This window comes from Ceratotherium simum, chromosome 22, assembly GCF_057802395.1.
Source record: "Ceratotherium simum simum isolate JZ-2026a chromosome 22, ASM5780239v1, whole genome shotgun sequence".
NCBI classification, from domain to species: Eukaryota; Metazoa; Chordata; class Mammalia; order Perissodactyla; family Rhinocerotidae; genus Ceratotherium; species Ceratotherium simum.
This window is the reverse complement of record NC_141921.1, coordinates 50,615,090-50,642,898: the sequence shown is the minus strand read 5'-3', so window position 1 is coordinate 50,642,898 and position 27,809 is coordinate 50,615,090. Positions and strand designations below refer to the sequence as shown.

General features: G+C 60.0%; 2 protein-coding genes across 6 annotated transcripts; both read right to left on the bottom strand.

Moving 5' to 3' along the window:
- Positions 1–311: 311 nt before the first annotated feature.
- On the bottom strand, positions 312–5,379 carry C1QTNF12 (C1q and TNF related 12). 2 transcript variants are annotated; one of them, XM_004426049.3, is made up of 8 exons: positions 4,850–5,379; positions 2,494–2,610; positions 2,304–2,415; positions 2,038–2,189; positions 1,424–1,532; positions 1,066–1,156; positions 770–848; positions 312–541 (listed from the first exon to the last, which is right to left on the bottom strand). In XM_004426049.3, exons 1-8 carry the CDS (start codon positions 5,015–5,017, stop codon positions 443–445), a joined length of 927 nt encoding a protein of 308 aa, XP_004426106.1. In that variant the 5' UTR covers positions 5,018–5,379; the 3' UTR covers positions 312–442. The 2 variants fall into 2 exon arrangements, with proteins under 2 accessions (XP_004426106.1, XP_087303170.1); XM_087447044.1 differs by having other exon boundaries at positions 2,304–2,610.
- Positions 5,380–7,573: 2,194 nt separating this feature from the next.
- On the bottom strand, positions 7,574–24,284 carry UBE2J2 (ubiquitin conjugating enzyme E2 J2). 4 transcript variants are annotated; one of them, XM_087447039.1, is made up of 7 exons: positions 24,135–24,284; positions 19,706–19,836; positions 17,253–17,293; positions 11,041–11,143; positions 10,820–10,958; positions 10,289–10,369; positions 7,574–9,633 (listed from the first exon to the last, which is right to left on the bottom strand). In XM_087447039.1, the coding sequence occupies exons 2-7, from the start codon at positions 19,834–19,836 to the stop codon at positions 9,349–9,351; spliced, it is 780 nt and encodes a 259-aa protein (XP_087303165.1). In that variant the 5' UTR covers positions 24,135–24,284; the 3' UTR covers positions 7,574–9,348. The 4 variants fall into 4 exon arrangements, with proteins under 4 accessions (XP_087303165.1, XP_087303166.1, XP_087303167.1 ...); XM_087447040.1 differs by lacking the exon at positions 24,135–24,284 and adding an exon at positions 23,795–23,956; XM_087447041.1 differs by lacking the exon at positions 24,135–24,284 and adding an exon at positions 19,927–23,401.
- Positions 24,285–27,809: the final 3,525 nt, after the last annotated feature.

Genomic DNA, 27,809 nt, shown 5'->3' with positions numbered 1-27,809 from the left:
GGGGACCAAAGGCTGCTGCCCTCCAAGGCTGGACTGGCCCTGGGTGAGCAGAGGGGCAGTCCCAGGCCGTGGGCAGAGCCAAGCAGGGACCAGGATGGACACCTGTCCTTGTACTCAGCAGGCACAGGGGCTGTGGGGCTGCACCCGGCGCTGCCAGGACGCTTGGCTGGAACCTCCACGTCCAGAGCAAAGCCCACCAGCCTGCCCCCGCCCTGGCCCAAGGAGTGAGTCCTAAGGCCACACATCCCTCCATGGCTGCACTTCTGGCCCTGCCCTCACCTCCACGACGATGACACAGTGACCAGGTGACAGAGAGGGCTCGGGGTGCTTTATTGCCGTGACCACAGATAACAGAGGGCAGTGGGGGGTGGGCTGGGCAGCCCCTCCACAGCCTCAGCGAGTCCTCTTTGACGGCAGCTTCTCCCAGCCCTGGCCGGTGCTCTCACATGCCCAGGAGCAGGCCAGAGAAGCTAGAGCTGCTCTGGACGGTGAGGGCTGCCCCAGAGCCATTGTCCACGAAGACGGAGGCGTATTGTCCAGCCTGCAGATACCCACAGTGGACGTCAGCCCCCAGAGGGCCTCCGCGCCCTGGAGTTTGTGGAGCGACAGAGCCCCAGCCCCACCGGGCGGCACGCAGCCCAGGCCATGCGGGGCCAGGAGTCCTGAGTGGCCACTGTGGCCAACCTCCACTCACTCACTGGGCTGGGTGGTGTCCAGGTGAGGCTCGGCGGCCCCAGAACCCCCTGCCCTGCCGCCCCTCCAGCCTCACCTGCAGCTCCAGCAGCCCCTGCACCTGCACCGTGAAGACCCTGCCGTTGCTCTCCAGGCCCGAGACGGCCTCCAGGGACCTGGACACAGTGCCGTAGGGCAAAGGTGAGGGCAGGGCTGGCCCGTGGACAGGACCCTGGTGCCAAGACCCCACGACCCACCCCAGTGCTCACTGCAGGCTTCTGTGCTTGGGACAGCCCCTCCCCTCTCCAATAGCAAGATGGTCCACACTCAGGCACCCACCCCTGTCCCCTGCAACCTCCTGGCGCCAAGGGTGGCCCAGGAGGGCCCACTCACGTGTGGCGATGGCACAGGGACTCGATGCAGATGAGCACCCGCACGGTGTCCCGGACCCGCAGCCGAGCCCTGCCCTGCAGCTCCCTGTGGTCTGCAGAGACAGGCTAGGTCTGCAGTGGTCCTCGGGGAGGACGGAGCAGAGAGGGGCAGGGGCAGGGGCTGGGGTCTTCAAGCCCAGGAGCGGCTGTGGGCTGGGGGAGGGTGGGCGTGAGGCCCCATCCAGGCCCACCGTGGGAGCTGGGGTTGGAGCAGCAGCACCTCTGCAATGGGACCCAGGCCTGGGGCCTGCAATGTCCTGTGCCCACCCGGGAAAGCCAGTTCCCAGCCCACCACACGCACCCGGGCCTGGCCCACTCACCCACGTGCAGGCTGGCGGAGAACTGGAAGATGGCGCTCACCGGGGCTGTGAACCGGCCCGAGGCCAGGCTCAGGCCAGACCCCCGCAGGAAGGCGCCCTGGGCTGTGGGCTGGAGGGGCAGCAGGTGTACCATAGGGCCTGGACTCTCACCGTGCACACCAGCCTGGGGCAGGAGGCTGCGACCAACAGCCCCCAATCCCAAGCAGGCCCCCAGGACAGACGGGACGACATGTGTGCCTACATCCCTGAGCCTCTGGGCACAGGCTCCAGGCCCCAAAGGGTGATGAGGCCCCGAGACCCCACATAGGGGAGGGTGTCCCTGCCTCCTGGCCACTTCAGACCCCACCTGAAGTCTTGGTGCACACAAGTCCTCCCAACCCGGACCCAGGCTGCTCCCCCGTGCCCACTCCCCCAGGCCCCACTGCATGTGTGTACTGAGTGGTCACCCCATGGTGGCTGTGGGCCCGCTCACCTGTGGGGGGCTGACCCAGCATCCTGCCCCCCAGCTGGTCCCCGTTAGTGCATGAGCGCCTACGGGGATGCCCCTAGAGACAACCAGGGCTTACTGGGCCCCTCAGCCCCGCCCCCCGGGCCCACCCCCCATGCCCACTCACAGCCTGGAAGCCGTGTAGCTCCACCAGAGTCTTCTTGTCCACCAGCACAGGGCCCTTCAGCCGGCAGTGGAAGGCCTCAGCCACCAGCCGCCTGCCTGTCCCCTCAGGCAGCAACGGGCCCAGCAGCCCTGAGAACCGACGCTCGGTGGCCTCTGTGGGGACACGGGCAGGGGCAGCAGCTTGGAGTCAGCATGGGGTCACCCCCAGGCTCAGGTGGGGCCCTCCTGAGCCTCTGGGAGGAGTGGGGTGGGGGGTGGGCGACTCACCTTTCAGCATCTCCTGAAACTCCCTCAGCAGGGCCTCCTGGGTGACTTCCACACCAGGGGGGCCTGGGGGGCCAGGGGGCCCAGGAGGCCCTGGAGGGCCAGAGAGGCCTCGCTGGGGGGAGGCAGGAGAAAGTGAGAATCCCCGGGCAGCCACAGCCACCCCTCCCTGGGCACAGACCCCGGCGCTCACCAACTTTTTGTTCTGGCCTCGGCACCGTTTCTTCGAGGCCCCATCATCCGGCCGCCGGACAAAGTTCAGCCATGTCATGTGGGCATCTGAGAACTCAGGCCCCAAGGCCTCAGGCGGCTGAAGGGCCAGGGGACAGGGCTAGTGAGCTGACTGCCGGGCCTGCTAGGTCCTGCCCCGCTGCCCCCGTGGAGAGCAGGAAGCCTCAGGGTCCAGGTCACCTCAAGCAGGACTCAGAAAGGACATGAGAAAGATGCCGACAGGGCACTGCAGGCCACCCCCGGGGACTCAGACCAGATGACAGCAGGGCCAGGGCTTGGGCCCCTGCGGGTGCTAGTTCTGTGTCAGAGCAACCGGGTCCCCTCCCGTGGCGCCCTGTTCCCACGTAGACGGGCACACCCATGTGCACTCGGAGCCAGTCCCACGTGTCCTGACAGGGTTTGGCCCTGGCGGAGGCCGGCGATGCAGGGCAGGAACGTTTCCAGAGCCACGCTAGGCAGGGAGGGGGTGGGCGCAGGCCCTGCTCTGTGCTGGGCATCGGGTGTGCGAGCTGGCAGCTTCAGTGCTCCGGCGGGCCCTGCTCCTCAGGCTCAGACCCATGCCACAGCAGCTGGCCCACCTTGCTGTTGGAGCAAGGGCCGGGAGGGGTGGAGCAGAGCGGCCTTGACGGAGTCCCCCAGCCCTCCAGCCACCCCCTCCTAAGCCCAGGTTCTGCACCAGGCAGGTGGGAGAGGCCAGAGCACCCCCAGTTCCAAAGTCAGAGAAGGAGACATGGTACTAAGTAAGGGGCCGTGGGCCCGGGAGGGAGTTAGCCATCTGAGGAGGTGTGTGCCAGGCTCAAACAGGAAGCCCATAAAACAGGCAGGAGCGTAGCAGACACGGCCTGCCTGGGAGAGAGCCACCATCACGAGGCCAGCGGAGCTCTGGCCACTCCCGGAGAGCCGTCCCAGGCAGGGCAGGCTGAGCGGTCGGCCCTCAGCCCCAAAGAGAGTGGGAACTAGGCTCCGGGGGCAGGTGCAGCCTCCTGACCAGGGGAGGCCGGGGCTCCTTCCCAGTGGACAGGCCTCCATCCTGGGGGGCTAGGAGGAGCAGGTCCCCTGATGCCTCGCACATCTGCTGTCTGCCTGTTCCCCTGGCTGCCAACGACCCTAGCTGCACCTGAGGAACTTAGGGGTTCTGGAGGGCCAAGTGCATCAGTGGTGTCTGGGGGCAAGGGCTGCGGGAGCAGGCAGGTGGAGGACGAGCCCACCCCCGGCAGGAAGGGCAGGGGTCCCGCCATCTGGGGAGGGCAGTCCTGGAGCACAGGCCAAACGTCCCCGTCCGGGATGGAGGTCCACCTGCCTGTCCCCAGACTGCTCTGTGCCCTTGCTCCAGAGGGGCAACCCCAGGCAGGGGGGCCGGGCAGGGCGGGGAACCGCCACCAAGGACCCCTCCCCTGGGTAACTGGCTGGGATTGCTCAAGACTCTCTGGCCGGCCCCAGAACCTGCCGGCAGCCCACTCTTCCCTGGCTGGCCAGGCCCAAGCACTCCCTTCTCCTCAGCCTGCCCATCTGGAAAACGGGGCTTCAGGCTCCAATGGGGCCACGTGGGCCAGGAGCAGCCAGGCTGGCCGCCACGGAGACGCCCTTGGGAGGCGGGAGGCCAGGATCAAAAGCCTGAGGGCTGGCAGGGGGCCTGCCCCAGCAACTGCTGCTCCCCTCCCAGTCCTGCGGCCCCTAGATGGGCAGCTGCAAGAAGCCACCAGGCCTGCACTCCAGGCCCCTCAGGAGACCCTCAGCCCAAGAGGGTGAGGCCCAGGGCTGAGGTGGGTGCAGGGGTCTCCTGTCTCAGAAGGGACTCTGGCGGCAGGCTGGGGCTGGAGGGACTCTGAGGACAGGAGCACGTCCCATGCCAGAGGCCACAGGAGGTGCTGGCTACACAGTGCAGAGTCAGGGCAAGGACCTCCAGGAAGCACATGGTCCAATCTGGCCACAGAATTGTGGGGCACCTGGTTACCAACAGGGAGTCTGCTGGGCAGCCATGGAGCAGGCTGCCTGAGTTCCCCCACCCCTCCTGAATTAGCAATTACACCTAATGCAGCAGGTTTTCCGGGCACGGTGGGCTTCAAAGGGTTCAATGGAACGCTGCTGGGGAGCTCCTCCCCTCCCCCAACCCCATCCCAGGCTGAGGGTGGGGGGTGGAGGGGGTGGGGGGTGCCGAGGCCGGTTCCCATCCAGCTGCTGCGGATCCTGCCCAAAGCACCACCCCACCCAGACGGGCTGGGGTCCTGGAGAACCCCGCAGGGCAGAGCCTGCCAACAGGAGGGCGACACCCCTGCAAGCCCCAAAGTGGCGCCCACGTGCGCCTGGCCCAGGCGTACCTTGCGGGAGGCCGGCAGCCCCTCGCTGTTGGACACGGTGGCGTTGGGGGGCTCGGTGCGCTGACCCGGCTGCCGCGGCCTCTTGGGCTCCTGCTGGGCCCTGACGTCCCCGAGGAGCGCGAGCTGCGGCCAGAGGAGAGCCACAGCCATGGCCCAAGCCCAGCGCATGGCGACCCACGGCTCCGGACCTCGGCGGCTCAGCGCTGTGAGCGGGGGCGCCCGGGCACGCTCATGGGGGCGGCGGCACAGCCGGCACTCAGGGCCCCCATGCGGGGACGCAGCCCCGGGGGGCGCCTGGCTGGTGCATCTCCACGCGGGCGAGCGGGGCGACAGCACCACGGGCGGGCAGGATGCACTCTGTCTCCGCAGGCTCGCCAGCTCCCCGCGCGCAGTGCCCTCGCCGCCTGCGCCGCCGCCAGATAAACCCTCCCCTTCCCCAGAGCCGCGGGGTCCAAGGGGGAGGGCTCGCACGCGGAGGACCGTCCGCCGGGCGCCCAGGCCGTCGGGGGCGTGCACGGGGCGGGAACCCACTGACCACGCGCCGCCGCGCTTCTACTGAGGAGCCGGTGCCGGGCTGTCCGAGAGGCTGTGCCTCCCCAGGGCCCCCAGGTCCTAGGAAACAGCCCCAGGCTGGCCTTCCCTGGGGGGAACCTGGGAACCGCTATGCGGATTCGCCCCGCCCCGCCCGGCATCTCGCAGGCAGCCCTTCCAGGGTAGTGGCCAGGGAGCACCCCCCTGCGCCGCGGGGGGCACACACGCCATCAGGAGTTCACAGCCCCCTCAGCCCCTTCCTAGGACCACCTCACTCAGCTCTCCCAGGTTCTTCCGGCCCTGCCCCAGGTGCCCCAGCCCCAGGGTCCTGCTGGCACCAGGAAGCAGGACAGATGACCCCCTGGGGTCCCCAGCTTTGTCCCAGCCTTGGTGATCACGGGTTCTACTCCTCCACTGGGGTGAGCATGGCCAGCAGGGGAGGGGCTGGCTGACCTCGAGCAAAGGCGTGGCAGGTGGCCGAGGCTGCCCCAGAGCCCTGCCCCCTCCTCTTATGGGGCATAGGGCCACCCCTCACTGCCTGAGGGGCTGCCCTCCCCCAGCTGGCATCCCACAGTCCTGAGCCAGCAAGGTAAAGGGAGTTCCCAGGCCCATCCTCTGGGAGGGCAGTGCAAGAGCGAGCCCCCAGGTGGCTGTGCACTGCCAGATGAGCCCATTCACTCCACAGCCATCGGCCCCAGGAGAACAAGCACATTTCCTTCCAGTTGGACCTGAGTGACAGTGGGCAGGTCCCCAGGGAGACTTGAGGTCCTTCCTTAACTACCTCCAGATGTGGGGCAGCAGGACGGCTGGGGCCAGGTCAAGTCGACAGGCCCCACAGGCACGGTGGGGGACCCTGCTGCCAGCCACCCTTCAGCTGGTGTGGACCGAAGCTGAGAACAGTCAGAGCCATGGCTGGCTCCCAAAGGAGCCACTGCTTGCAGTCCAGCCTCAAGGAAGGTGGGGCACAGTAGTCCCAGGGCAAGCAAGAAGAACCCTCCAGACCCTCCCCAATTTCCAGATGTGCACGGGGAATGATGCAGGCAGCCAGGCAGGAGACCTCAGCCCCGGGCCACATCCATGGTCACCGCCCCAGAGACAAGCTGGACAGGGAAGATGTAAGGAGCATCCACCCAGGACACCCGTCTTCCCTCCTAGCTCAGGCAGAGGTCACCTCCAGGGACAAGAGCGGCCAGTTCTGGTGAACCCGGGTGAACCCGCCGCAGCTCCCTTGTGTGTCCGACGGTGAGCCAGCTCCTGATGCCTGCATCCTGAGGAGGGCCACAGTGAAGACCCCTTTGCGCCCCGCCCAGCTGGAACCCTAGGCGTGACCTGCGCCCAGCACCGGCTCAGGAAAGGCCGCCCAGGAGCCTCCTGCCAAGCTGCCTAACCCCTCCTCACAAGCTGGGCAGTTGCTTCCTTGTGTCACCTGCATCCTGACAGCATGCCGGCAGAGTGCTGCTGGCAATGTGCCGACTGGCTGCTGTGTGGACACTGCCAGCTGTGCCAGCCTCCAGCATGTTCCTACAAGGTCGATGACAGGAGTGGGCTCCCTAGGGTGCGCTGTCCACACGACACCCATGAAGCCGGTTCTCTGCTCCCCAGGGCCCCTCCCCCACACCCCGGGGGTCCTTCTGGGCCAGCTCCCCCGCGAGCACTGGAGCCACTGGAAAACACATCCGCACCTTCCCACCACAGCTGCCAACCACCCCCCGAGAGAGGCTCAGGCCAGCTGCTGGTTCTTACCCACCCAGCCCACAAGACACTGGACGCCCCTACTCCCTGGGACAGGCCGTCCGCCTGCTGCCCTCGCAGGCGGAGCTGCTCCAGCCTCTCGGACCAAGACCTCTGGGCTGCATCTGCCAGTACTGAAGCCTTAGACTCTGGCCTGGGGGACCCTTCTTCGGGGAGAAACACAGGAAATACTCTTCTCCAAGACCGCCGTCCATCCATACCACCAAGACTGCTTTACACGTGTCTGCGGAGCATCGACGATCAGGGGTTCTTCTCCCTTGATTGGGACAGACTTCACTACACAGTCCGAGTCACAAAGGGTTCGGCTGTGCCAGCCGGGGGGACACACACATTCAAGGGGTAGTCTAAGGATGCCCGACGGCCCTCCACCAGAGACTCCACACAAGAACGAGGCGCCCGTGATCCCCTCAAGGGAGAGCAACATGGACACGGGGTCAGACGCATAGTCCAACAGGACAAGATCATCTTTTATTTCAGGTCACTCGAGACAGCATGCCGCCTCGGGCACTGGCGAAGGCTCTGTACAGCACAGATCAATTCCCAACACTGACTAAGGGTTTTTAAAGGTTGAGATTTCACGTAGAGAAAAGAAATAACACATGTTAAGTAAACTCTCTATCTGCTAAACATTCTGCCTCCCAGAGCCTCAGGAAACATCGAGCGTGTGGAACAGACGCTGGCCTCCAGACGTGCCCTCGAGCCGGCTGCGGGCGCAGGGTGAGGCCTGGCAGGGCATGCTCCTGCTCCCACTGCATGCAGGGGTCTGGGCCCAGCAGCATGGCAGATACAGCAGCTCCGGCTCCTCCACAGGCCAAGCCAGCGGCCTGCCCATGGGCTACCCCAGCACGGGGCTGAGATGGACTCAAATTTCCACCAGCACAGACTCAAACAGCACAGAATGTAGGAACAAAGCTATAATGAAAGATTTTTTTCACAAGAGTGGGTTAAATACACACAAGTGGTAAATTATAGAACAATTTTAAATAAACTGATCAACAAAGTCAGATAGATGCACAAGTGCACGGCTGCACTTGGGTTCCCCGTCCTCTGAGTGCAGGCACAGCGTCTCCTCTGGGGCTCACACAGGTGCCTTCCACACCGCGTGCAGGGGAGATGATGAAACAGACATCAAGGGGGAAGACGCTGGCGATCCGGGGAGTCCTCGGTCCCAAAACTGAGGCACTGCCCACTCTGCCCCTGACCTTGAAGTGTCTTTCCAGGGCAGCCTGTCCCCTCCTGTAATGCCCAATCTTGCTATGTTGTCTCCCGGGAAGAGCCGACACCTGACATGGACCAACTATGAAAAGGAGCGTGTGAGCCTCTCTAAGGTAAACCAGACATGGAGCGCAGAGCCTGCCTGTCGGGTGGGGACCCCTGTGGTGCTGCTGGGGTTCCACCCTCCACCAGCACAGGAGGGGCTTCTGGACCACGGGACACGAGGGATTCAGAGGAAAGGCTCTGGGATACTGAGGACCACCCTCCGAAGCAGCAGCCTGGAGGCGACTGTGGGGGCTGCTCTGCAGCCTCCATCCTCAGCCATGGCTTCAAGTAAAGGACGACCCCTAGTGGTCAAGAATGAGCAGATGCTTAACTTCAACTTCAGCAAAACAAAGACCACACACTTTCCTAGGAGGAATCTGCTTCACTCTAAGTGAACACAAGCACATTTTAAAATGCTGAGGCCAAATCCCACGTCTCCTGGATCCCGGTCCACTGTTGTCTCTGGCCAGCCGGCCCCTGGGCCCCACCGCCAGGACCCTCGCCCACGCCAGCCGAGCGCAGTCACGGGACTGGCTCCTGTCTGCTGAGTCAGAGCTGCGCTGGACTAAGAACGCACGCAGAGTACTGATAAGCATCGAGTTTTATATTTTAAGTGACCAAATCTAATAAAATGAAAAACAGGTTTACTAAAACAGGTCCAAAGACAATACAGGAGATGAGCTATAAAACCAAAGCGTGAGGCCCCTCCTCCTCAACACCTGAGCCCCACAGCCCCCGACAGACCCAGGGTGAGAACAGGGCATGAGAATCTCGAGTCTCCTCCAGACCCAAACCACACACTTTGGTTTCTGTTTTCCTTTTAAAGGTTTTTAAAAAGCTTAACCCCAGGAGTCAGGCGGGTCCGCCCTGTGCTCGGAGGCACGTCCAGCCAGCCCGCTTCAAGCTTAGGCCCAGCATCCCCATTTCCAACGACCTGTGCAGCCATGGCGCACAGCTCACTCCTGCGCTATGCTTCTCAGCACGTACTTGACCGTGTAGGCGAAGGCTGCAAACCCAACTATAACAAACAAGTTCGCCAGGGCACCGCCCAGGAGTCCATGGTGCCGGTTGGCCTGCTGGAGCCCCGCGAGGTGCGGCCCGGCCCCCGGTGCATGCCCATTGAGCAGCTGAAGCCCATGCTGGCCAAGGTGCGTCTCCCCATCAGGAACCACGTCCGGTAGGGGGAGAGCCTGGGGTCGGCTACTGAGGTCATCTTGTGCTTTCTGTTTCTGTTTAATTTCCTAAGAGAAAAACAGCAAGAAACAACGGCTGGTCTAAACAAGCCGGTTCCTTTAGGACCAGGGAGGGTAAAGGGTCAAGGCTGCTAAAAGTGTTCAATCCCGACACCCGCCCTGGGAGGTGGGCGCTGCTTATGTTAACCCTGTTTTACAGATGTATGGGCCAAGTGACCTGCCAGAATCACCAAGCCTGCACCTCACAGGCCCTGGATGGACCAAGTCCCAGCGACACAGAATCGCCACAGCCTCGATCTCCGTGCGGTCTAGCCACCCCTGTGCACAGCAACATTCTCTGCTCTAGTGCCAAGACCAGAGAGCATTCCAGTCCCTCATGGCAGGGCCCCCCCCTAGAACCTCAGCAGCCCACCCAGAACCTCTCCACCCCTTGCTCCCCGGTGGAGACAGGCCCAGTCTCCACTTTCCCCAATCTCTCCCCAGCTCCAACCCTACTGTCCAAGCCCCCAGGTTTCCGGGTGCCTTGAGAGAGGCAGGTGTGTTTGCACCTAAAAGCACATGTGGGGCCAGTCGCCCCTCGGTGCTCTGTTTCTGCGGTACAGGGACACACAGGCATGCACGTTTTCTCTCTGGAGAGAATTGAATCTGAAAGTGTTTCTGACATGGGGAAAGCAAACCTGATTGCCAACTTCTGCTTTCTTACCTCCACGACTTCAGGAAATAATTCACAAAAGACTTTGTCTTTTAAATTAAACGCTAAACTCTGTGCAGCCAGTTGTCTCTTCTAGGAAGAGAGAGAAGGGACACATCAGCCCAAAGGCTAATTTCAATTCTTTCAAATTCTAAAAAAAGATTATTTTGTGGTCAAGAGCTGCTGTTACGTTGTTGAAAACACTCCGTAAGCTGGCTCTTCACGACAGACTAATTTACAGTCTTATAAAGGTGTATCTTCCCATTGTCATCAATTAATGCCATCAATTAATGACGTTCAACTTGATTCTGACTTAAACACTAGAAAACTAAAACCAGCTAACAAGAAGGAGGAGCCACCGTGCCCATGTGCGACACCCTCGCTGTCCACAGAGGAGCTGCATGCTGCCCACCCCTCCACGGTCCCGAAGAAGTGCGGCCTGCTGTCCCCACTACTGAGAACAAGGAACTCCAGAGTGGCGGGTCTCTCTAGTGGTGCCTGGGGGGCAGGGACACAAGCGGAGCAACGCTCTCCACCCCTCACCGTGAAGTCCGAGGTCTCTATACTGCCCAGGGTGGGGCCCTTCTCCACCATGAAGCTAAGGAGCCCAGTCAGGATGGTGGAGACGGACCAGGCCGGGTTCCACGTGTCTGGGTGGAAATCCGTGATGGAAAGACACAGCCTGCAAAAAAGGGACCACTCAACAGAGCACACACTTGTCACGACCACAAGCACACGTAAGAAGCACCACAAAAACGCCTTACCTTGTATTGCACTTAAACCTTCCATTGGGAGTTATCATATAAATACTAGGAGGTTTAAAAGGAAATTCTCTGGGGAAAATTAGTTTTCCATGATAATAGCCACCTATATCAAAACAGAGAAAAAGCCTCATCATCATCCACAGCACGATTCCTCGCCGTCTCGACCCCCAGCACCCACCCCCACACCGCTGCCATCACTACCTGTCGCCTACCGTCTGCCGTGCCCCCACCCAGCTAGGTCTCCCCACCTCCGTGCCCATCCCCCAGACCATCCCTGGAACTCACAAGTCTTGCTAGCAATCTCACTGTGGGCTCATGACCATCGGAGCAGGCCCTTGCCCACCATGGCCACTGTAAGCCCCTCCTCGACCCTCCTGTCCCCCACTCACCAAGAGCAGAGCATCAGAAGAGAACTCTTCTTCTCTTCTGATAGGGCTCCCCCCACCCCAGGCCCCTTCTCTCCCACACCAGCCATTTCTCCCTCTTCACCAAACTACACCCAGCAGCAAGCACACCTGCCATCATTCCTCCCATCTTAAAAACCACAAACAAAACACACAACTCTGACCACCTCCCAGTTCCTGCCCACTGTTCCCTTCTCCTTCAGGTAAAACCCCTGGAGAACTATGTCCACGACTGCCATGCTCTCAAGTCCACCCTGACAAGGCTCTTCTCACCCCAATCCCCCACACCTGACCTCGAGGTCACCAGACCTCCCCACTGGGGTGTCTGACTGCATCTCAAGCCTCACGACCACTCCTGACCCCTCCTCCTTGAAGCCCCACCCTGGCTTGGCTCCCTCTTCCCGTCTTCATCCCCTCCTGCCCAGCACAGGCCACCCAGCTCCACCTGGTGCTCTCCCCACCACCTGCACTTCTGGGGTCACAAGGGTCTTACGTGACATGGAGAGTACCGTAATGACTCCAACCAGCACCTCCACCTGGACCTCTGGACTCCTCCCCAAACTCCAGACCCAGGTACTGACCAGGCAACACTGCCCCAGACGGGTCCAAGACATAATTCCTGCTATTTTCCCCAAACAGCAACTCCATCCTCTCAATGGTTGTTCAGACTGAAATCTGGGAGGCTCCCTAACCCCGTATCACATCTACTCCATCGGCAAATCCTGTTGGCCCCAACTTCCACCAGATGCAGAGCCCAACACTTTGATGACCTTGCTGGCCTCACTGCGTCCACCCCTGCCTGCTCAGCTCAAGGTCCCACCAGGCCAGTCCCTGCTCGAGGCCTCACAGCCTTGCTCTCAGGGAGGCAGCTGGGAGCCTGTGGGAAATGCAGAGCCTCAGGCCCACCCTAGACCGGCTGAGTGGAAGGTGCATTTGACGAGATCCTGGTGATGCGTGTGTACTTGTGTGTGCATGTACAGTGAGGTTTGAGGAACACTGCCCACCCGGGCTCCTTGCTGCCCCCCAGCAACTTGAGGATGATCCTACCTCAAGGACTGGGACACACTAGTCCCAGACTGCCACAGGTCTCTGCTCCAATCACTCTCGGGTAAGGCCTCCCACCACCTCACATGGGCTGCCGCACCCTGGCCGCCTCACATGAAGGCTAGAGGGATGACCTGAGCGAGGCCTGCTGGACAAGCAGACAGGCGCACCAGAGACAGACTAACAGGAGACATGACATGCAGAGTAGACGCACACTCAAAGTCACCAAGAAAAGCCAAACTGGAAAATAAACAAGAGATATAAACAGGCGATTTCCCAAGAGGAAGCAGGAACAGCCACCATGCATGTCTGGCTCAGTACTAACCAGGAAGTGACTTAAACAGCAGGAAACGCGCCATTTTTAGCTTCGTGGAGGGTGGTGGGAAGGTGGGCCCTGCCTTGTTGTGCAAGTATAAGCCTGCTTGTACCCCTGAGGGCACTGGCCAGGAAACAGAATTCTAAACACACGCAGACCCAGCGGTTCCAGCTCGTTATCTACCCGAGACGCTGACCAGTGCACGGAGAACAACACAAAGTTGTTCACGGCCAGTGAAAACCAGCAAACGCCCGCCTGTCCTCAGAGGGAAGGGCTCCGTGAACCACTCGTGCGCACTGTGGAGTCGGTGCAGGAGCTAGACAATGCAGGAGCCGGCGGAGCGAGAATCCTACAGGGGCAAACGACCAGCAACACAAACTGAAGGAGAAACTGCAAGTTGCAGGACATGCACAGTAAGCTGCTTCCCTCAAACCACAGCAGCATGCCGTTCTCCACGTCCAAAGACGTGCACTCTGAACTGCAGAAAAGTTTTGGGAGAAGTCATGTTTCAGGGGAGCCCAGGAGGTCTCATCCTGAGAGAGGCAATGCAGGGCACACGGGAGGGCGGAGCCTCACCCAGACGTCAAAGTGCTGAGCCCGGCCCCTGGGACCGCACAGAAGTCAGTGCGTGAACCCCTGTGCCAGCAGCTCCCACCCTCTTCCAAGGGTCCCCAGGGGACCGAGCCATGAGCACCGCCTTGGCCAAGACCAGGCGACAGAAACCGCAGAGAGCGCCACGGCCCTAGCACAGCACTGCGCTTCCTCCACTGAACTGTTTTTGCAACTTGGTCAAAAAGCTGTCGGCCACGGCTGTGCGGGACTGTTCCTGGATTCTCTACTCATTCTGTGGATCCGCATCTCCCCCCACAGACACCACACCATCTGATCACTGGAGTTACACCACAAGTCTCAAAATCAGGTGGAGTGACTCCTCCCATTTTATCCTCTTTAAAAATTGTTTCGGGGCTGGCCCAGTGGCATAATGGTTAAGTTCACACGCTCCGCTTTGGCGGCCCAGGGTTCACAGGTTTGGATCCCGGGCGTGAACCTACACAACGCTTATCAAGCCATGCTGTGGCAGGCATCCCACATATAAAGTAGAGGAGATGGGCACGGATGTCAGCCCAGGGCCAATCTTCCTCAGCAAAAAGAGGAGGATTGGCAACAGATGCTAGCTCAGGGCTAGTCTTCCTCACAGAAAAAAAAATTGTTTTAGCTATTCTAGGTTCTTGCCTTTCCACACACATTTCAGGATAAAAATTTTAGAATATGCTTCTGTATGTCTACAAAAACCATGCTAGAGGGCTGGCCCCATGGCTTAGCAGTTAAGTGCGCGCACTCCGCTGCTGGCGGCCCGGGTTCGGATCCCGGGCGCGCACCGATGCACCACTTCTCCGGCCATGCGGAGGCCGTGTCCCACATACAGCAACTAGAAGGATGTGCAGCTGTGGCGTGCAACTATCTACTGGGGCTTTGGGGGAAAAAAATAAATAAATAAAAAATTAAAAAAAAAAAAAAAAACGTGCTAGGGTTTTGATGGAATTATATAAAACCAACAGATCAACTTAGAGACAGGAAGCCAATTTTGAACTGTCTGGACTGTTGTGCCTGGAGAACACCAGGAGCAGCAAAGCCATAGAGCCCAGAGCAAGGACAGGGTCAATGGCCAACCAACACTGAGCCAGACAGATGTGGATGTGGGAGAGGAGCCATGAGGGACTGGGAAGGGTCAGAACATCCAGAAGCCAGAGGAGGACCAAGTGAGGAGGAAGCCAGAGTCACCACCACCATCAGAGTCTGCAAAGGCCCAGACACTGAGGCCTGAGAGCCATTCCTTGGATATGGCAATTCAGAGGGGTTCCATGGACACCCTGATGAGGGCAGTCAGCAGAGGATGGGGCTGCAGACAGCAGAAGGTGGCCCTGAGCTGAAGAAGGGGAGAAGGGCAGCAGAAGGAGGGGAGAGGAGGGGAGCAGAGGGAGGAGGGCAGCAGGGGGGAGGGGCAGCAGAGGGAGGAGGGCAGTGGAGGGAGAGGGAGGAGGGCAGCAGAGGGAGAAAGGGAGGAGGGCAGCAGCAGCAGGAGGGAAGAGGGCAGAGGAGGGAGAAAGGCAGTAGAAGGAGGAGGGGAGGAGGGCCGTGGAGGGAGGAGGGCAGTGGAGAGGGGAGGAGGGCAGTGGAGGGAGGAGAGAGGAAGGGCAGTGGAGGGCGGGGAGAGGAGGGCAGTGGAGGGAGAGAGGAGGAGGACAGTGGAGGGAGGAGGAGGGAGGAGGGCAGCAGAGGGAGGAGGGGAAGGGCAGCGGAGGGAGGAGGGGAGGAGCGCAGTGGAGGGAGGAGGGGAGGAGGGCAGCGGGGGGAGGAGGGCAGCGGAGGGAGGAGGGCAGCTGAGGAGGGGAGGAGGGCAGCGGAGGGAGGATGGGGAGGGCAGTGGAGGGAGGAGGGCAGCAGAGGGAGGAGGGCAAGGGCAGTGGAGGGAGGAGGAGGGAGGAAGGCAGCGGAGGGAGAGGGGAGGAAGGCAGCGGAGGGAGGAGGGCGGCGGAGGGAGGAGGAGGAAGGGCAGCAGAGGGAGGAGGGGAGGAGGGCAGCGGAGGGAGGAGGGCAGCGGAGGGAGGAGGGGAGGAGGGCAGCGGAGGGAGGAGGGGAGGAGGGCAGCGGAGGGAGGAGGGGAGGAGAGCAGCAGAAGGAGGAGGGAAGGAGGGCAGCGGAGGGAGGATGGGAAGGGCAGTGGAGGGCGGGGAGAGGAGGGCAGTGGAGGGTGAAGGGAGGAGGGCAGTGGAGGGAGGAGGGCAGTGGAGGGAGGAGAGGAGGGCAGTGGAGGGAGGGGAGGAGGAGGGCAGGGGGAAAAGCTTTTTGTCTCTGAAGAGAATATTCACAGGAGGGTGGGCATATTTGCAGCCTGCGGGCCAGGACCAGCAGAGAAGTACAAAGGAGAGAGAATAGGACAGCCAAAAGCAGGAGTGGGTCTAGAAAGGGAGCACGCCTTTCTGCAGTCAGCCGATACCAGGCTCGCAGGGGCTGGGGGGACACGGGGTCTCCTGCAGTCCCAGCCCCTGCACACCTCCACTCAGGGCCTGCCCTCCCCCCTCTGCCACCTCCACCCGTCCAGAGGTCAGGCTCATTTCAGCCAGCAACAGTCCTGGCCCGTCTTGGGGGTGGGAGGGTGTGGGGTCTGGTTACAAAATTAATACATGTTCACTATTTATTTGGAAAGTCTAAAACCACAAAGTATAAAAAAACTTAAAAGAGAACACTGCTCATTCTTGGTGTCCATGCTTCAAGTTTGTTAAAAACATACATGTATTTAATAAGCATTTTAATATGAGCTGCACAGACCGTTCTGAAGCCCATCTTTCTAGGAACCCACCACAAGGTGTCATCAAGCCCATACCCTGCTGCTGGGCATTTGGGCGGTCCCCAAAGTAACGTTCTAATAATACGCCCACCCTACAGATGGATGCTTCTGCACACTTGTTTCCCCAGGGCAGATCATCCCAGAATGGGGATTCCTGGGCCAAAGGAGAGTCCCCATAAGACTAGCGACACATCTGCCAAACCACCTTCCAGAGAGCTGGGCCTTTTCCATTCTAACTACCCAGCTCTCCTCTGAAGATCCAGAGCAGTGGTTTTCAAACTTTCTCGTCTAGCAGCAGAACTAGTTTCTAGTGAAATCTTATGCAAAACCCGGACACGAACGCAGACCAAACTGCTGCTTTGGCCACCTGAAGTCACGACCCAGTGGCTAAAGAGCTGAAGGCACTGCCCACCTGGCCTGGCTCTGCCCACCTGGCCTGGCTCTGCCCACCTGGCCTGGCTCTGCCCTGGGCTTTCCTGCCACAGCTCATCTCTCGACCTGGCATAAAGCCCAAGGCTCCCCGCAGGCCCCCAGAGGCTTGCTGATTGACAGCTCCCAGGCCTACCTTGTAAACGACACCAGAGGACCCTACGAGGCGTCACAGATCAGCCTCGGCAGCAGTAAGGAGAGCGGAGGTACTCAGCCGCCCCAGGTGGGTCCTACAGCCTCCGTAGGCCTCAGTGCCCCGCCCACACAGGGGGCCACCACTTAGCTCAGAGGACTGGGCACTGCGTGAGCAAGCACTCCATAAACACACTTTTCTCTCCTTTAACGACACTCGTCCCGGTCTTACGAAACGGGAGGAGCACCTGGCAGGGTTTTACTGTTTACCCCAGTCTGCGTCCCAGCTCTGAGCCCAGTGACATTGGACACCTACAATGGTCCCTGAAGACTGAGACACGTCTGCAAAACAAAATTTTCAGCAAACGCCTCTAGGACTTGGAGAAATAATAGGATAAGTTCCCAATAAGTCCAATCTAACTAACCCACATCCAAAACAGAAAGCGTGCTATTTACAAATGAAAGGTGTTTAACAGGCAAGGTCTATTCACAATAGAAAAACTGCCTCTTGTTCTTCCCACTCAGAGCAAAGACTTACCTTCATAAGGAGTCATCTCAGGGCCTCGGACCACATAGTGCCTGAGGGAGAGAAGAAAATCAGGTGGCTTTGGGAATGGCAAATTCTCCAAAATCTGAAGCACTCCAAGGCTGGGGTTTGTAGGGCCCGGCCCAAGCTGGACGTTCAGACTCTCAGTAAGTGAACAACGGAAGGTTAAACTCCGACCAGCAAGGCAGCTTCAAAGCCCCGCAGTCTTTGTGCTGTAGGTGCGTTAGTCACTTTGTAAGAGGATCTTAGAAGTTGAACTAAGTTTTCCACAAAGTACTTTTGTGTCCACAATACAATATACAAGAAGTTAATCCTCTCTAACCACCACCATCAACTGAAAATTTTTAACATTTTAATTTCACAATACATTCTTGAGATGTACTTGAAAATTCATATTTTTCAGTATGTCCAAATATCACGCAGCAGGCTAAACAGGGAACAGCTGGTGACAGGAGGTGCCTCTGTGTCCCCCAGCGCTGATGTCCTGGAAGAACCAGACACAACCTCAGAGCAGCCGTCCTCAAGCAGGAGGAACAAGAACAGCCCGTAACTGTCACCAAAGCCTCACACGGAACCCAAGCCCAGGTGGGCCCGTGTGCCTCAGAACAAGAACAGTGGTGCCCAGAGGCTCCGCTCTCCCACGCAAATAAAGGAGGCTTCAGCTCTATGTCGAGGTATGTGGGCTTACGGATTTTCAAACACAACAGAGAAGCACAAAGAAGAAAGCAGAACTACCAGAATTGCCAGACCAGACACAACTGCCCACATCTTGACGACTATCCCTCCCCCCAGGATACACACATACCTCATTTTGACACAGTGGATCACACAACACCTGCCATCTGCTATGTTTGACTCAAAAAATCCTCTCACCTGTCAGTGGACCAGGAACAACCCTCAGAGCTAAGCACGTGACACACCTAGGAACGTGGCCTTCATCATCCGTTACTGCTCCCAGTCTGAGAACACTGGGAAGGGACAGTGAGCAAGCGCCCTGTGAGTGCCCAGCAGCCCTGAGGGGGCAGAGTGAGGACAGGCCTTTTCTAGAAAGGTGCTTCTCTTCTCTCAGCCAGGGGGAGAGACACCCATGGCTGGGCAGAAGAGCTCACACATGAGCCCCACTGCTCTCCTCAGCTGCTATCCGAGAACTGGACTGGGGGGACGGGGTCTCACCACCCCAGTGATGCCTAAACTGTGCAAACAATGTGGATATTATGCTGAAAGGAAACCTGTTTTCCTGCTGGAGTCTGGAATATTGGTAGGCACCAGCAGAGGTGCCTACGCCACCTGCCCACATTGACAACCCTGGGCACTTGGTCTCTCATGGGCTTCCCCAGTAGACAGCACCTCACATGGTTGTCACAGCTCACTGCAGGGGAACTTGGGGGGATGGGAAGCTCAGGCCTGGTCTCTTGTAGACTCTGCCCCTGTGCCTTCTCCCTTTACTGATTTTGCTGTCTTTTCACCATAATAAAACTTAGTGGTGGGTCTTCCTAGCCAGTGATCAAACCTGGAGACCCTGACTTGCACGCAGGGAGGAGTTCCCCACACAATGAGGATGTTCCCCCAATTGCTGTGGAACCCGGCCCTCCATCTGCCAACCACGTCCTGGGGGCCCCACAGGGTTTATGTCGTTTGGGGACAGGGAGAGCTCTGCTGTGACACCGACTCTCACTCACACATGAGGCCCACTTCACCCTGAGAATCCTCCACTCTCCGCCAGAGGTGGCCCTTCTCTGTAAACCAAGAAAAGTGGACGCAGAATCCTTGAACACCTGTCCGATCTGGAAACTACTTCTTGTTAACTCAGATCTCTTTTCTCTAGATTTAAAAAAATTAAAAAGTACTTTTTAAAATCAAACCATAAAATACCCTCCAAACAAAGAGAAAATGCTTCTTAATATCTCAGCTCTATTTCATCTCTCACAAAATCACCAGCAAAGCTGACAACGGAAGCATTTCTGTCAAGGCATGCAGCCTTGTAACAACACTTAAACACAACGAAGAAGCTACTATGAAACGAATGTTCACAAGGCACAGATCCTCCCAGGGAAGTGCCCGGGCCACTGCCAGGAGGTGGAGTATCAGGACCCCTGTGCCCCCATCACGAACTCTCCAAGGGAGGACAGGCCACTTTACAGCGCCAAGAGGCAAAGTGCACAGAAGAAGAGTCTAGAAATGCAGCTTCTCCTCCAACAGCTGTGAGACCTGACCAGCCCATAGCACCCCCTACAAACCCTGCAGACCTATCCACCTCCAGGAAGGACTCTCCAGGCCCAGCGTGCAGGGGTCAAGGAGGACCTGTTGTGTCCCCAGCTGCTGCCCGTTATAAAGATGACCAGAGCGTGTCTGTGGGCCTCACAGTCTGCTCACACCTGGAGCTCACACCCCACCCAGCCCAGCCAGCAGAGAGCCCAGGAAACAGTGAGTGACGCAGGCCTTACCATTCAAGAATGTTGGAAGGGAGGGGCTCAGCGCAGATGTAAGGCACTGGGTCTTTCTTAATTCGCAGGTAGTCCTGCTTCAGTCGCTGGGTGGCTGTTGTCGGAGCTCTCTTATTGCTGTTGTTGCTCATCTGTCAAAAACACACATTTACATTTACAAAGGACAAGGGGTAGCCCACCACCGCCTTCCCCACCCACACACAGCTTTAGAAGCCACGCACCTCTGCAGCCCATCGTGGGTGCACATTTCACCCCAGTCACCCAAATCGAGGCGCGGGGGTTGTCCGACTTGCCCACCCATTCAGATGCCCGCAGGCCTCGCAGATCCTCCTTCTCTACCTGCCGTGCCGCAAGCTTCACTTATGCAGTGTCAGGCGCAAAGATGAAAAAAAACCCTGAAGTCTCACTCCTGACCTCAAAGAACCCAAACAGAGAGAAAGACGCCTAAGTTCAAAGGGCCATAAGCAGAGGTGTGCTGGAGTCAGCGTGGGGCAGCACCCAAGTGGCTGTGCTCATCCCCCCAATCCCATGCTTGGCGATGCCACGACGACAGAGTGTCTACACCACAGAAACCAGGATGCACCCCCAAACCAGCCCCCGCGAAAGGCCATGGTTAAACACTGTCCAGCACGTCCACCACTGGTCCCAAGTGGGTGGAAGGAACAGGGGAGCAGAGAAGAGCCTCTCTCTGAGACTGGAGAGAGAAATGGGGACCCTTGAAAGACTCAGATGCATGTGCTGGGCAGAGGGGAAGGAGCGCCTACCAGGCAGAAGGAGCTACAGGTGGACAGGCAGAGGCCTAAGAAAGCGTGGTGTCCAGGGTACAGCACTCAGTCACTGCGTCAGGAGTCAAAGCACAATGAATGGTGGCTGATAAGACTGGCCAGGGAGGCAAGTGGCCAAGCAGCACCCCAGAAAAGTTTTAGACCCAAGTCTTGAGGTAAATCAGATCTTAGGTCACTCCAGTGGTTCAGTGTGAACGGCAAGGACAATATGGGACACACAAGATGGCATGGCAGGGACAGCACCAAAGGCTGGGGACCGGGAGTGAAGCAGTGACCATCACTCAAAAGAAGAGACACGGGCGGGATGAGGGGACCCTGGACACCTCAGCTATGCTCTGGGGAGGTGGGGGTGGGTGGTGATGGGAGAGACAGGGCTCCCCACTCTCACAGGCACCAGAACAGCTCCAACTTGATCTGCTTTATATACTGGAGTTTCTCATAATGTAAGATGGAAAAGCAAAAAGTTCTACTAATAAAAATAAAGTGTGGGGGTCAGACCAGTGGCGTAGTGGTTAGGTTCACGTGCTCCACTTCAGCGGCCTGGGGTTCACGGGTTCGGATCCCAGACGTGGACTTAAACACTGCTCATCAAGCCGTGCTGTGGTGGCGTCCCACACACAAAATAAAGGAAGTTGGGCAAAGCTCTTAGCTCAGGGACAATCTTCCTCAGGCAAAAAGAGGAAGAGCGGCAACAGATGTTAGCTGAGGGCCAATCTTCCTCACCAAAAGATAAATAAATCAAGTGTGAACGCCACTGGTCTAAAATCTGACAGAGAACATGCAGGGGCGGAGAGGAGCATCCAGGCTACAGTGGTGGCAGGTTGGCTACAGGCCTTGAGAGAGGAGACACAGCCGTCCCCCTCACCTCCACACCACATACACTGCCACTCAGGGTCCCCAACCTGCCTTGCCACAGCACTGGACACCAGTGGCCAGGATCTCCACCCTGACCTCGTGGCCAGCACAAACCTGAAGTCACTCCACCCGCCACTGTGCTTGTTCTCCTCCCTCAGCCTCAGGTCCCTTGCACTTTCAGTTCCCCGGGGACAGCCACACACACTCACTCCTTCCCTCCCTTCACTCTCTGCCTACACCTTACCTCATCAGTGGGCTCTATGGACTCCTGGCCCCTTTGCTGGTTGTATGCTGCTCAGAGCACTATCCCCATCAGACTATGACCGGGCTTGGGGGGCTCACTCCATACCCCCAGGGCCTGCAGAGTGAGGTTCAGTCAGGGCACCCGCAGGGGCCCTACTGTGTGCACCACTGCCCACCTCTGCTTCTTGCCCTGGGGTCCCTGAACCTCAGGATCCTCGTTCCCCTCCTCTTTCCAATTCCCACCCACCTAATGCAGCGTCTCATTACTTTTCCCATCAACTACCACAACAGTCTCCCCACCTCAGTCCATCTTGCACACTTAAGTCAGATTAACTTTCTCAATGCACAGTTCCGATCACAGCCCTTCAAGATTCCCCAATAGCCCAGCAAAACCTCCCTCTACGTGCCAAGCCCTCTACAAAGCAGCCACCGCCAGCCCTCCTAGTTCCCGACTCCCAAGGCCCCTGATTCGCCGAAGTGCCAAACCCCCTTCTCATCCTAATCATGTGGCTGCTTCCCAGCCCAGTCTCTGCTGGCAGAAGATTCACCTAGGCCCTTTCCGGGCTAGCTCCAGAGCCAAGTCCCTCAAACGCCTTCCTGATTTCCCTGGTCAAGTCTCCACACACACATGCAATGGCCTCCCTGCGACCCAGCTCCGCACCACACAGGCGCCTGTCAGGCCCCAGCAGAGACGGCTGGTGCGCCTGCAGCAGAAGCAGGCCACAGACAGCCTGGGAAGGGAGTGCTTCCTGCCCAGCACTGCCCCCAAGCTCCTGGCCCAAGAACCAAATGGCCAGGTAGCTCACCTTGGGCCAATACCTAGTAACAAACACAGCAACAGCCCAAAACAGAACCACCACAGAAAACTCGTTCTGTTTCTTTTAAACGTTCACCCTAAAGTTAACACTGTCATGCACAAAACATCTCACTGGTTAACTCAAATACAGATATGTTTGGACTCAGTTAAGTGTCCAGGCTGGATGCTGAATGAAAGTCAGCCGAGAGCCACACAAAATAAAATAAAACAGACTCTGCCTGACCCATCACAAACAAACATCTCTCGTTCTTGCTTTCAAAGGTATAATCTCTAAAATCGTATTTATGATTCCACCACTCAGTTCACAAACAGAAAGGGTGCCCTCAGAGCAGGCTCTCAAGGCCTTGCAGGAGATTTCAGGTGAGACAGTCTCTCCCAATTTCCCACCTACATACAGTCCACCACACTTGCAGACCATGAAGCATGTCCCAGGTTCCCTCCACACCAAGTCCCCACAGACAGAGCACATGAGGCGTATTACACTGAAGGAAATAGAACGTAGACATATGAGAAAATGACATGGATAAAAAATTTTAGTACAAGAGCTGAGAGAGAGCAGCTGACCCAACATCACAAAGCACGGGTCCTCCAGCCTCACACTGAGACAGATTGGTGCGCCCAGCATCCGTTCACCCTGCTCCCTTTTCCCTGGACATCTGTCCCACTCTGCATAGGAGAACTTAGGTGATGGTGTGGCATGAGACCTTGGCCCGACTGGCCAGATGGGCACGTGACACACTCGCGCCCGGGACTTTCGCGGAAGTCTCTCCCTTCCCCACCAGGATTGCTTCATAGGCTAGATGGACGGCCAGGGCTGAGGGAGGCAGTCCCAGCACCACTCACGCACCTGCCCGAGAATGCAGCTCACAGAGGTCAGTACTGCCCACAACTGCGCATCACTGACGGCAAGTTCCAGGCACCACGATGCAACCGTGCCTGAGGTCTACACACGGGCCTCTCCAAGCAATGAGACCCTCAGGGTCCTTTCTGCTGAAGCCCGATGACGCCAACTCGCACTCACCTGGAGCGAACGGAGCGCTGCACCATGTGCGGGCACTTTCACGCACCCGTTACACCTACTCCCGCCGGCTGCGGCCTTACCTCTCTTTAGCCGTTCCTGTTTGCGCCCGCCAAGGCGGTGAGAACCGGATTTGAAGTAAACACAGATCAGCTAAGTGGTGTTAACCGAAAGAAAGGCTACAAGTTTACCCCCGACCGGCGGCGGAGACGGCGCGGGCACTCAGCAGGCGCGGAGAGCGGGGCCGCCACAGCCGGAGAAGCGGCCCAGGCCCACTCTCCCCCAGGGCCACGGAGCCTCCCGACGCCGGCCCCGCTCTCGGCGCCCGATTTTCCCTCATCGCCCCGGGGCGCAGTCCCCGGCACACTCACTCCTGCTGGCCCTCAGGACCCAGTCGGGGTGCGGAAAGCAGCGGCGGGCAGAGGGCCCCGCCCAGCGCGGACTCCCGGCACATCACACACCCCGGTCGCGGCCGGCTCGTCCCGGAGGCGCCCGCGGGGCCGCTCCCACGAGGCCCTTCCGCAGGACTCCGCTGTGCGCCCGCCCGGCCCGGAGCCCGGGCGCCCCGCCGTAACCGACCCCGGCTCCGCGCACAGAAGCAGGGGCCGCGCCGCGAGCGGCGGACCGGGCCGTGGGAGGCCCGGTGTCCCGCGCCCTGCTAGGGCCGGCTCCGGCGGGGCGGACGCGCGGCGAGGCCCGGCGCGCGCTCACCTCTCCCCGTCGCCGCGCGTGGGCCGCCGCCGCGCTCGGGCTCGCCGTGGTCGAGGCCGGAGCAGGGAGCGGGGAGTAGGGCCCGCGCCGGAGAGCCACACCGCGCCGGGACGGAGCCCACCGACGGCCGCCGCCGCCGCCTCAGCTTCCAAAATGGCCGCTCGCGGGGCGGAGCCGTCCTCGCTTCCGATTCCGGTGTGCGGCTCGCTGGGGCGGCCGCTCTAGGCGGCCGGGAGGACGTTGCCTGCATCTCGTTGGGCGGTGGGAACCGTCAGCGCGTGCGCACTGGCGAGCAGCTGCGCGGGGCGGGGCCCGAAGCGGGGACGGTTGGCGCGTGCGCACTGGCAGACAGCTCCGTAGGTTTGGACTCTGAGCTCTTCTGCCGGCGGTGACGTCGCCACGGCTTTGCCGGCCATCCGTCAGCCCGGGCGCTGTCCGGGACGCCGGGAGCAGTCAGCGGCCACAGGCGTCCCGGACCTCCACCCCGCACACTCCCCTCCCCACGACCCAGGGCAGAGGGGGTCCGGCCGAGTGCGGGGCGCCTTTCCCGGATGAGAGGCCCAGTTCAGGAGTGACCCGGGTGGTGCTGCCGTGACTCCCACCCTGAGCTCCCCGGGACCCCGACTCTCCCGCCGGCCACCTTCCAAAGGACCAGCCCAGTCCGGCCTCGGGGGCCTAGTTCTCCTGCCCCCTTAACAGAGCACGGGAGGCCCTCGAGGCCCCGGGCTCCCGATACTCCAGTCCTGGGTCGCTTTGTCTGGCCGCCAGTGAGGCGTGGGGACGGGGAGCCCTGGCGGAACCTGTGCCAGGTGGGGTCTGCCGTGGGCAAGCCTGCCCAGTCCTGGCCCATGAGGAAAGCCGTCCTCATAAAAATAGTTCTACTGTTTCCCGACCGAATTTTCCACCCAGCCCATGAATAGGGTCATTATGCACCAGTGGCCGCTGCACGGAGGATTGCTTTCCCCTCCCACGGTCCCCTCCTGGCCCTGGGGGAGGGGGAGGCAGAGCTTGGCCACCTGGCCATGTGAGTGGGGCTGTAGCAGGCAGGTGGGGCTGGCCGGGGACAGCATGGAGAGAGCCCTGACCAGCGGCCTGGAGCTGGTCCTCTCCACCTCCTCACGTCTGCCTTGGGGGACGGTTTGGAGGGACATGAGAATGGCAGACAGGTGGGGGTGGCACGGTTGGTGTCTGAATGAGAGAAGGGCTGGGTGGCTGGGCAGGCCAGCACCCTGACCACTGCCCTCCCTTGAGAGGCAGCCCAGGACAGGGCCAAGTGGGATGTCCCCCCACATGTTCCACCAGGGGTATGTTGCATATTGACTGAGGCAGGTGGTGGTCATAAGCCTGGACAGGTCTGGAGGAGCCATCGCTGTGCATGGCTGTGGGCTCTGTGCGGCACAGTGGGGGTCCAAACCTTGAGTCCTCACCCTTCTCCACAACCCTGACTGCCTCTCAGGATAGACCACTGGTCAACAAGGTGATTGACCACACAACTGACAGTGGACATTAGGCACTGGCGCCTCCAGGCGTGGCCACTGGTTGAGGGCAGGCAGGTGGCCACCCTTATCCCTGAGTCTGACCCACCCAGGGCACCATAGGCAGGTCTGAGTGGCCATTGCAGGGCTGGCCCTGGACCCCGGGCAGAACACAGAAAGAGCATCCTTCGTTCCATCACTCCGCAGTCAAGCAAGTCAGCCTGTGGGAATCCAGCCTGCTTCCGCTCCCGCTGGTCACCCAGCCCTGGCCCTCCTTCCTTCTGGGGAGGCCTCTTTCCTTCTGGTGGTCCCCCTGCTGCAGCCCTCAGAAGATATCTCAGCATCACACCTTCTCTCTACCTTCTCAGAGGGCTCTGCCGCCCCACGCAGGGCGGGCCCAGCTGTTTTTACCACGTGGAGAATTATGTAAGGAAAGTCACCTGGGGGTTCACGCACAGGCGTGTCTGGAGCACACCTGCAGAGCATGGGCAGTGACATGCAGGGCTGGGGTCTTGGGCAGATAGAGACCTTTCTGCCTCAGTTTGTCCCTGTGTAAAAGGGGGATGCCAGCCTACGTGGAGCCTCTCGATGAGAAGGCTGTAGAGGGAGGCTCAGCTCACAGCCCTCCTGCTCGCGAAGCACCCCTGAGTCACACCCCGAGGAAGAAGGTGCCCGAGACCTCACAGCCCTCACCCCACCAGCCCCACCTATGCTGCCTTCCAGTCAGCAGGACCCAGGCTGCCCCGCCCTCTGGCCGTGGAGCTGGCGGCTGCTGCAGTCGGGATGGGAGTGGGCAGCTAGGCTGGCGGTGGGTGGTGACTGGGACCTTCATAAACCCCAAAGCTGCCCTTCTGGAGCAGGAGAGGCTGGGACTGGCCCTTGGGAGGGACTTCCTGCCAGCAAGCTCTGCAGATGGCCAAGCTGCAGGAAGGAGACAGTGGCATTCGCTTCTGAGCATCTTGGATGAGGGGCCACCCTCCGTGTCGTAGGAGCTGCGAGGAAACTGAGAAGGATTAGAACCGAGAACCACCTCCACCAATTGCTGCTACCCCCTCCCCAGTAGGACCTGAGACCTCCTCTGACCAGAATGGACTATCTGGCCAGGGCTCAAGGGAGGGCACCATCGAGCCAGCCTGGAGGTGACCGTGGAGCAAGTGCACACACACCCCACCCCTTGCAGCAGGAGATACCTGGCCAGACCCTGAGCCCCACACAGGCAGCATCACACACTCTGCCCACCCCAGCAGCTGGGGGCACCTGCCTGACGCTGTGGGCAGTGCTTGGGCGGGGGAGGCTCTGCAGTTGCACTGAGGAGGCCCCTCACCCACCTAGGGGCAGAGCTCCAGATGGGCCAGCCTCCAGGCCCAGGAAGGACGACCCCAGCCTGCCTGTGCCCACCAGAAACCCAGCAAGCAAGCGGAGCCTGTGGGCTCAGACTTCACATCTGTTGCCCCAGAATCCCTGCAAGGCCAACTCTGAGCTGCCCCTGAGTTTCCTTGGGGACGCCCAAGGAAACTGAGCCGGGGGGTCCCAGGAGACGCCAGGCACCTGCAGTCTCCAGGGCAGCCCCGGCCTGGAAGGGGACACCTTGTACTCCTCAGCCCGGCCTCAGTGAAGGCCACCACTCGAAGGCCCGATGGGCTGTGCTCAGCAGGGTGGGCCAGCCGTCCTTCCGGGAGCCGACGGAGGACATGGGCCATCGCCTGTGCCTTCCCTCTGGCATTCTCACGTTGGTACCACATACAGCTATTGAGGAGTGAGCACATGGGGCCACATTGTGCCAGGAGCTGGGGATGTCCTGTCCTGCCCCAGCCTCCACTGCCAGCTCCTCCAGGGGCCAGCGAGGCCTGGGAGGCAGGCAAGAGGACAGGCCGGAAGGGAGGAGGGGGCTGCCGGCCTCACTGCCGCTGGACATGGTCTCTGTGTCCTGGCGAGGCCCCCGGAGCCCCCCTCTGCCATCCTAAAGGCAGGCTCTGAAGTGGCCTGCTTCCCTCCCACTGGCCCGGGCACGGGCACAGACCCTGATGCTGACCCGCAGCCCCCGAGCCTTCTGTTGGCGCCTTGGTGGTCCTCACATGTTCCTCCAGAAGGAGGGAAGGAGAGTTTGTACTCCTGTGTGGACAAGCCGTGACTCGAGTCCCGAGGACAGGGTCCTCGCAGGCTAGCCCTCGCCCTGGCCAGGGCTCCATCTCCCACAAGA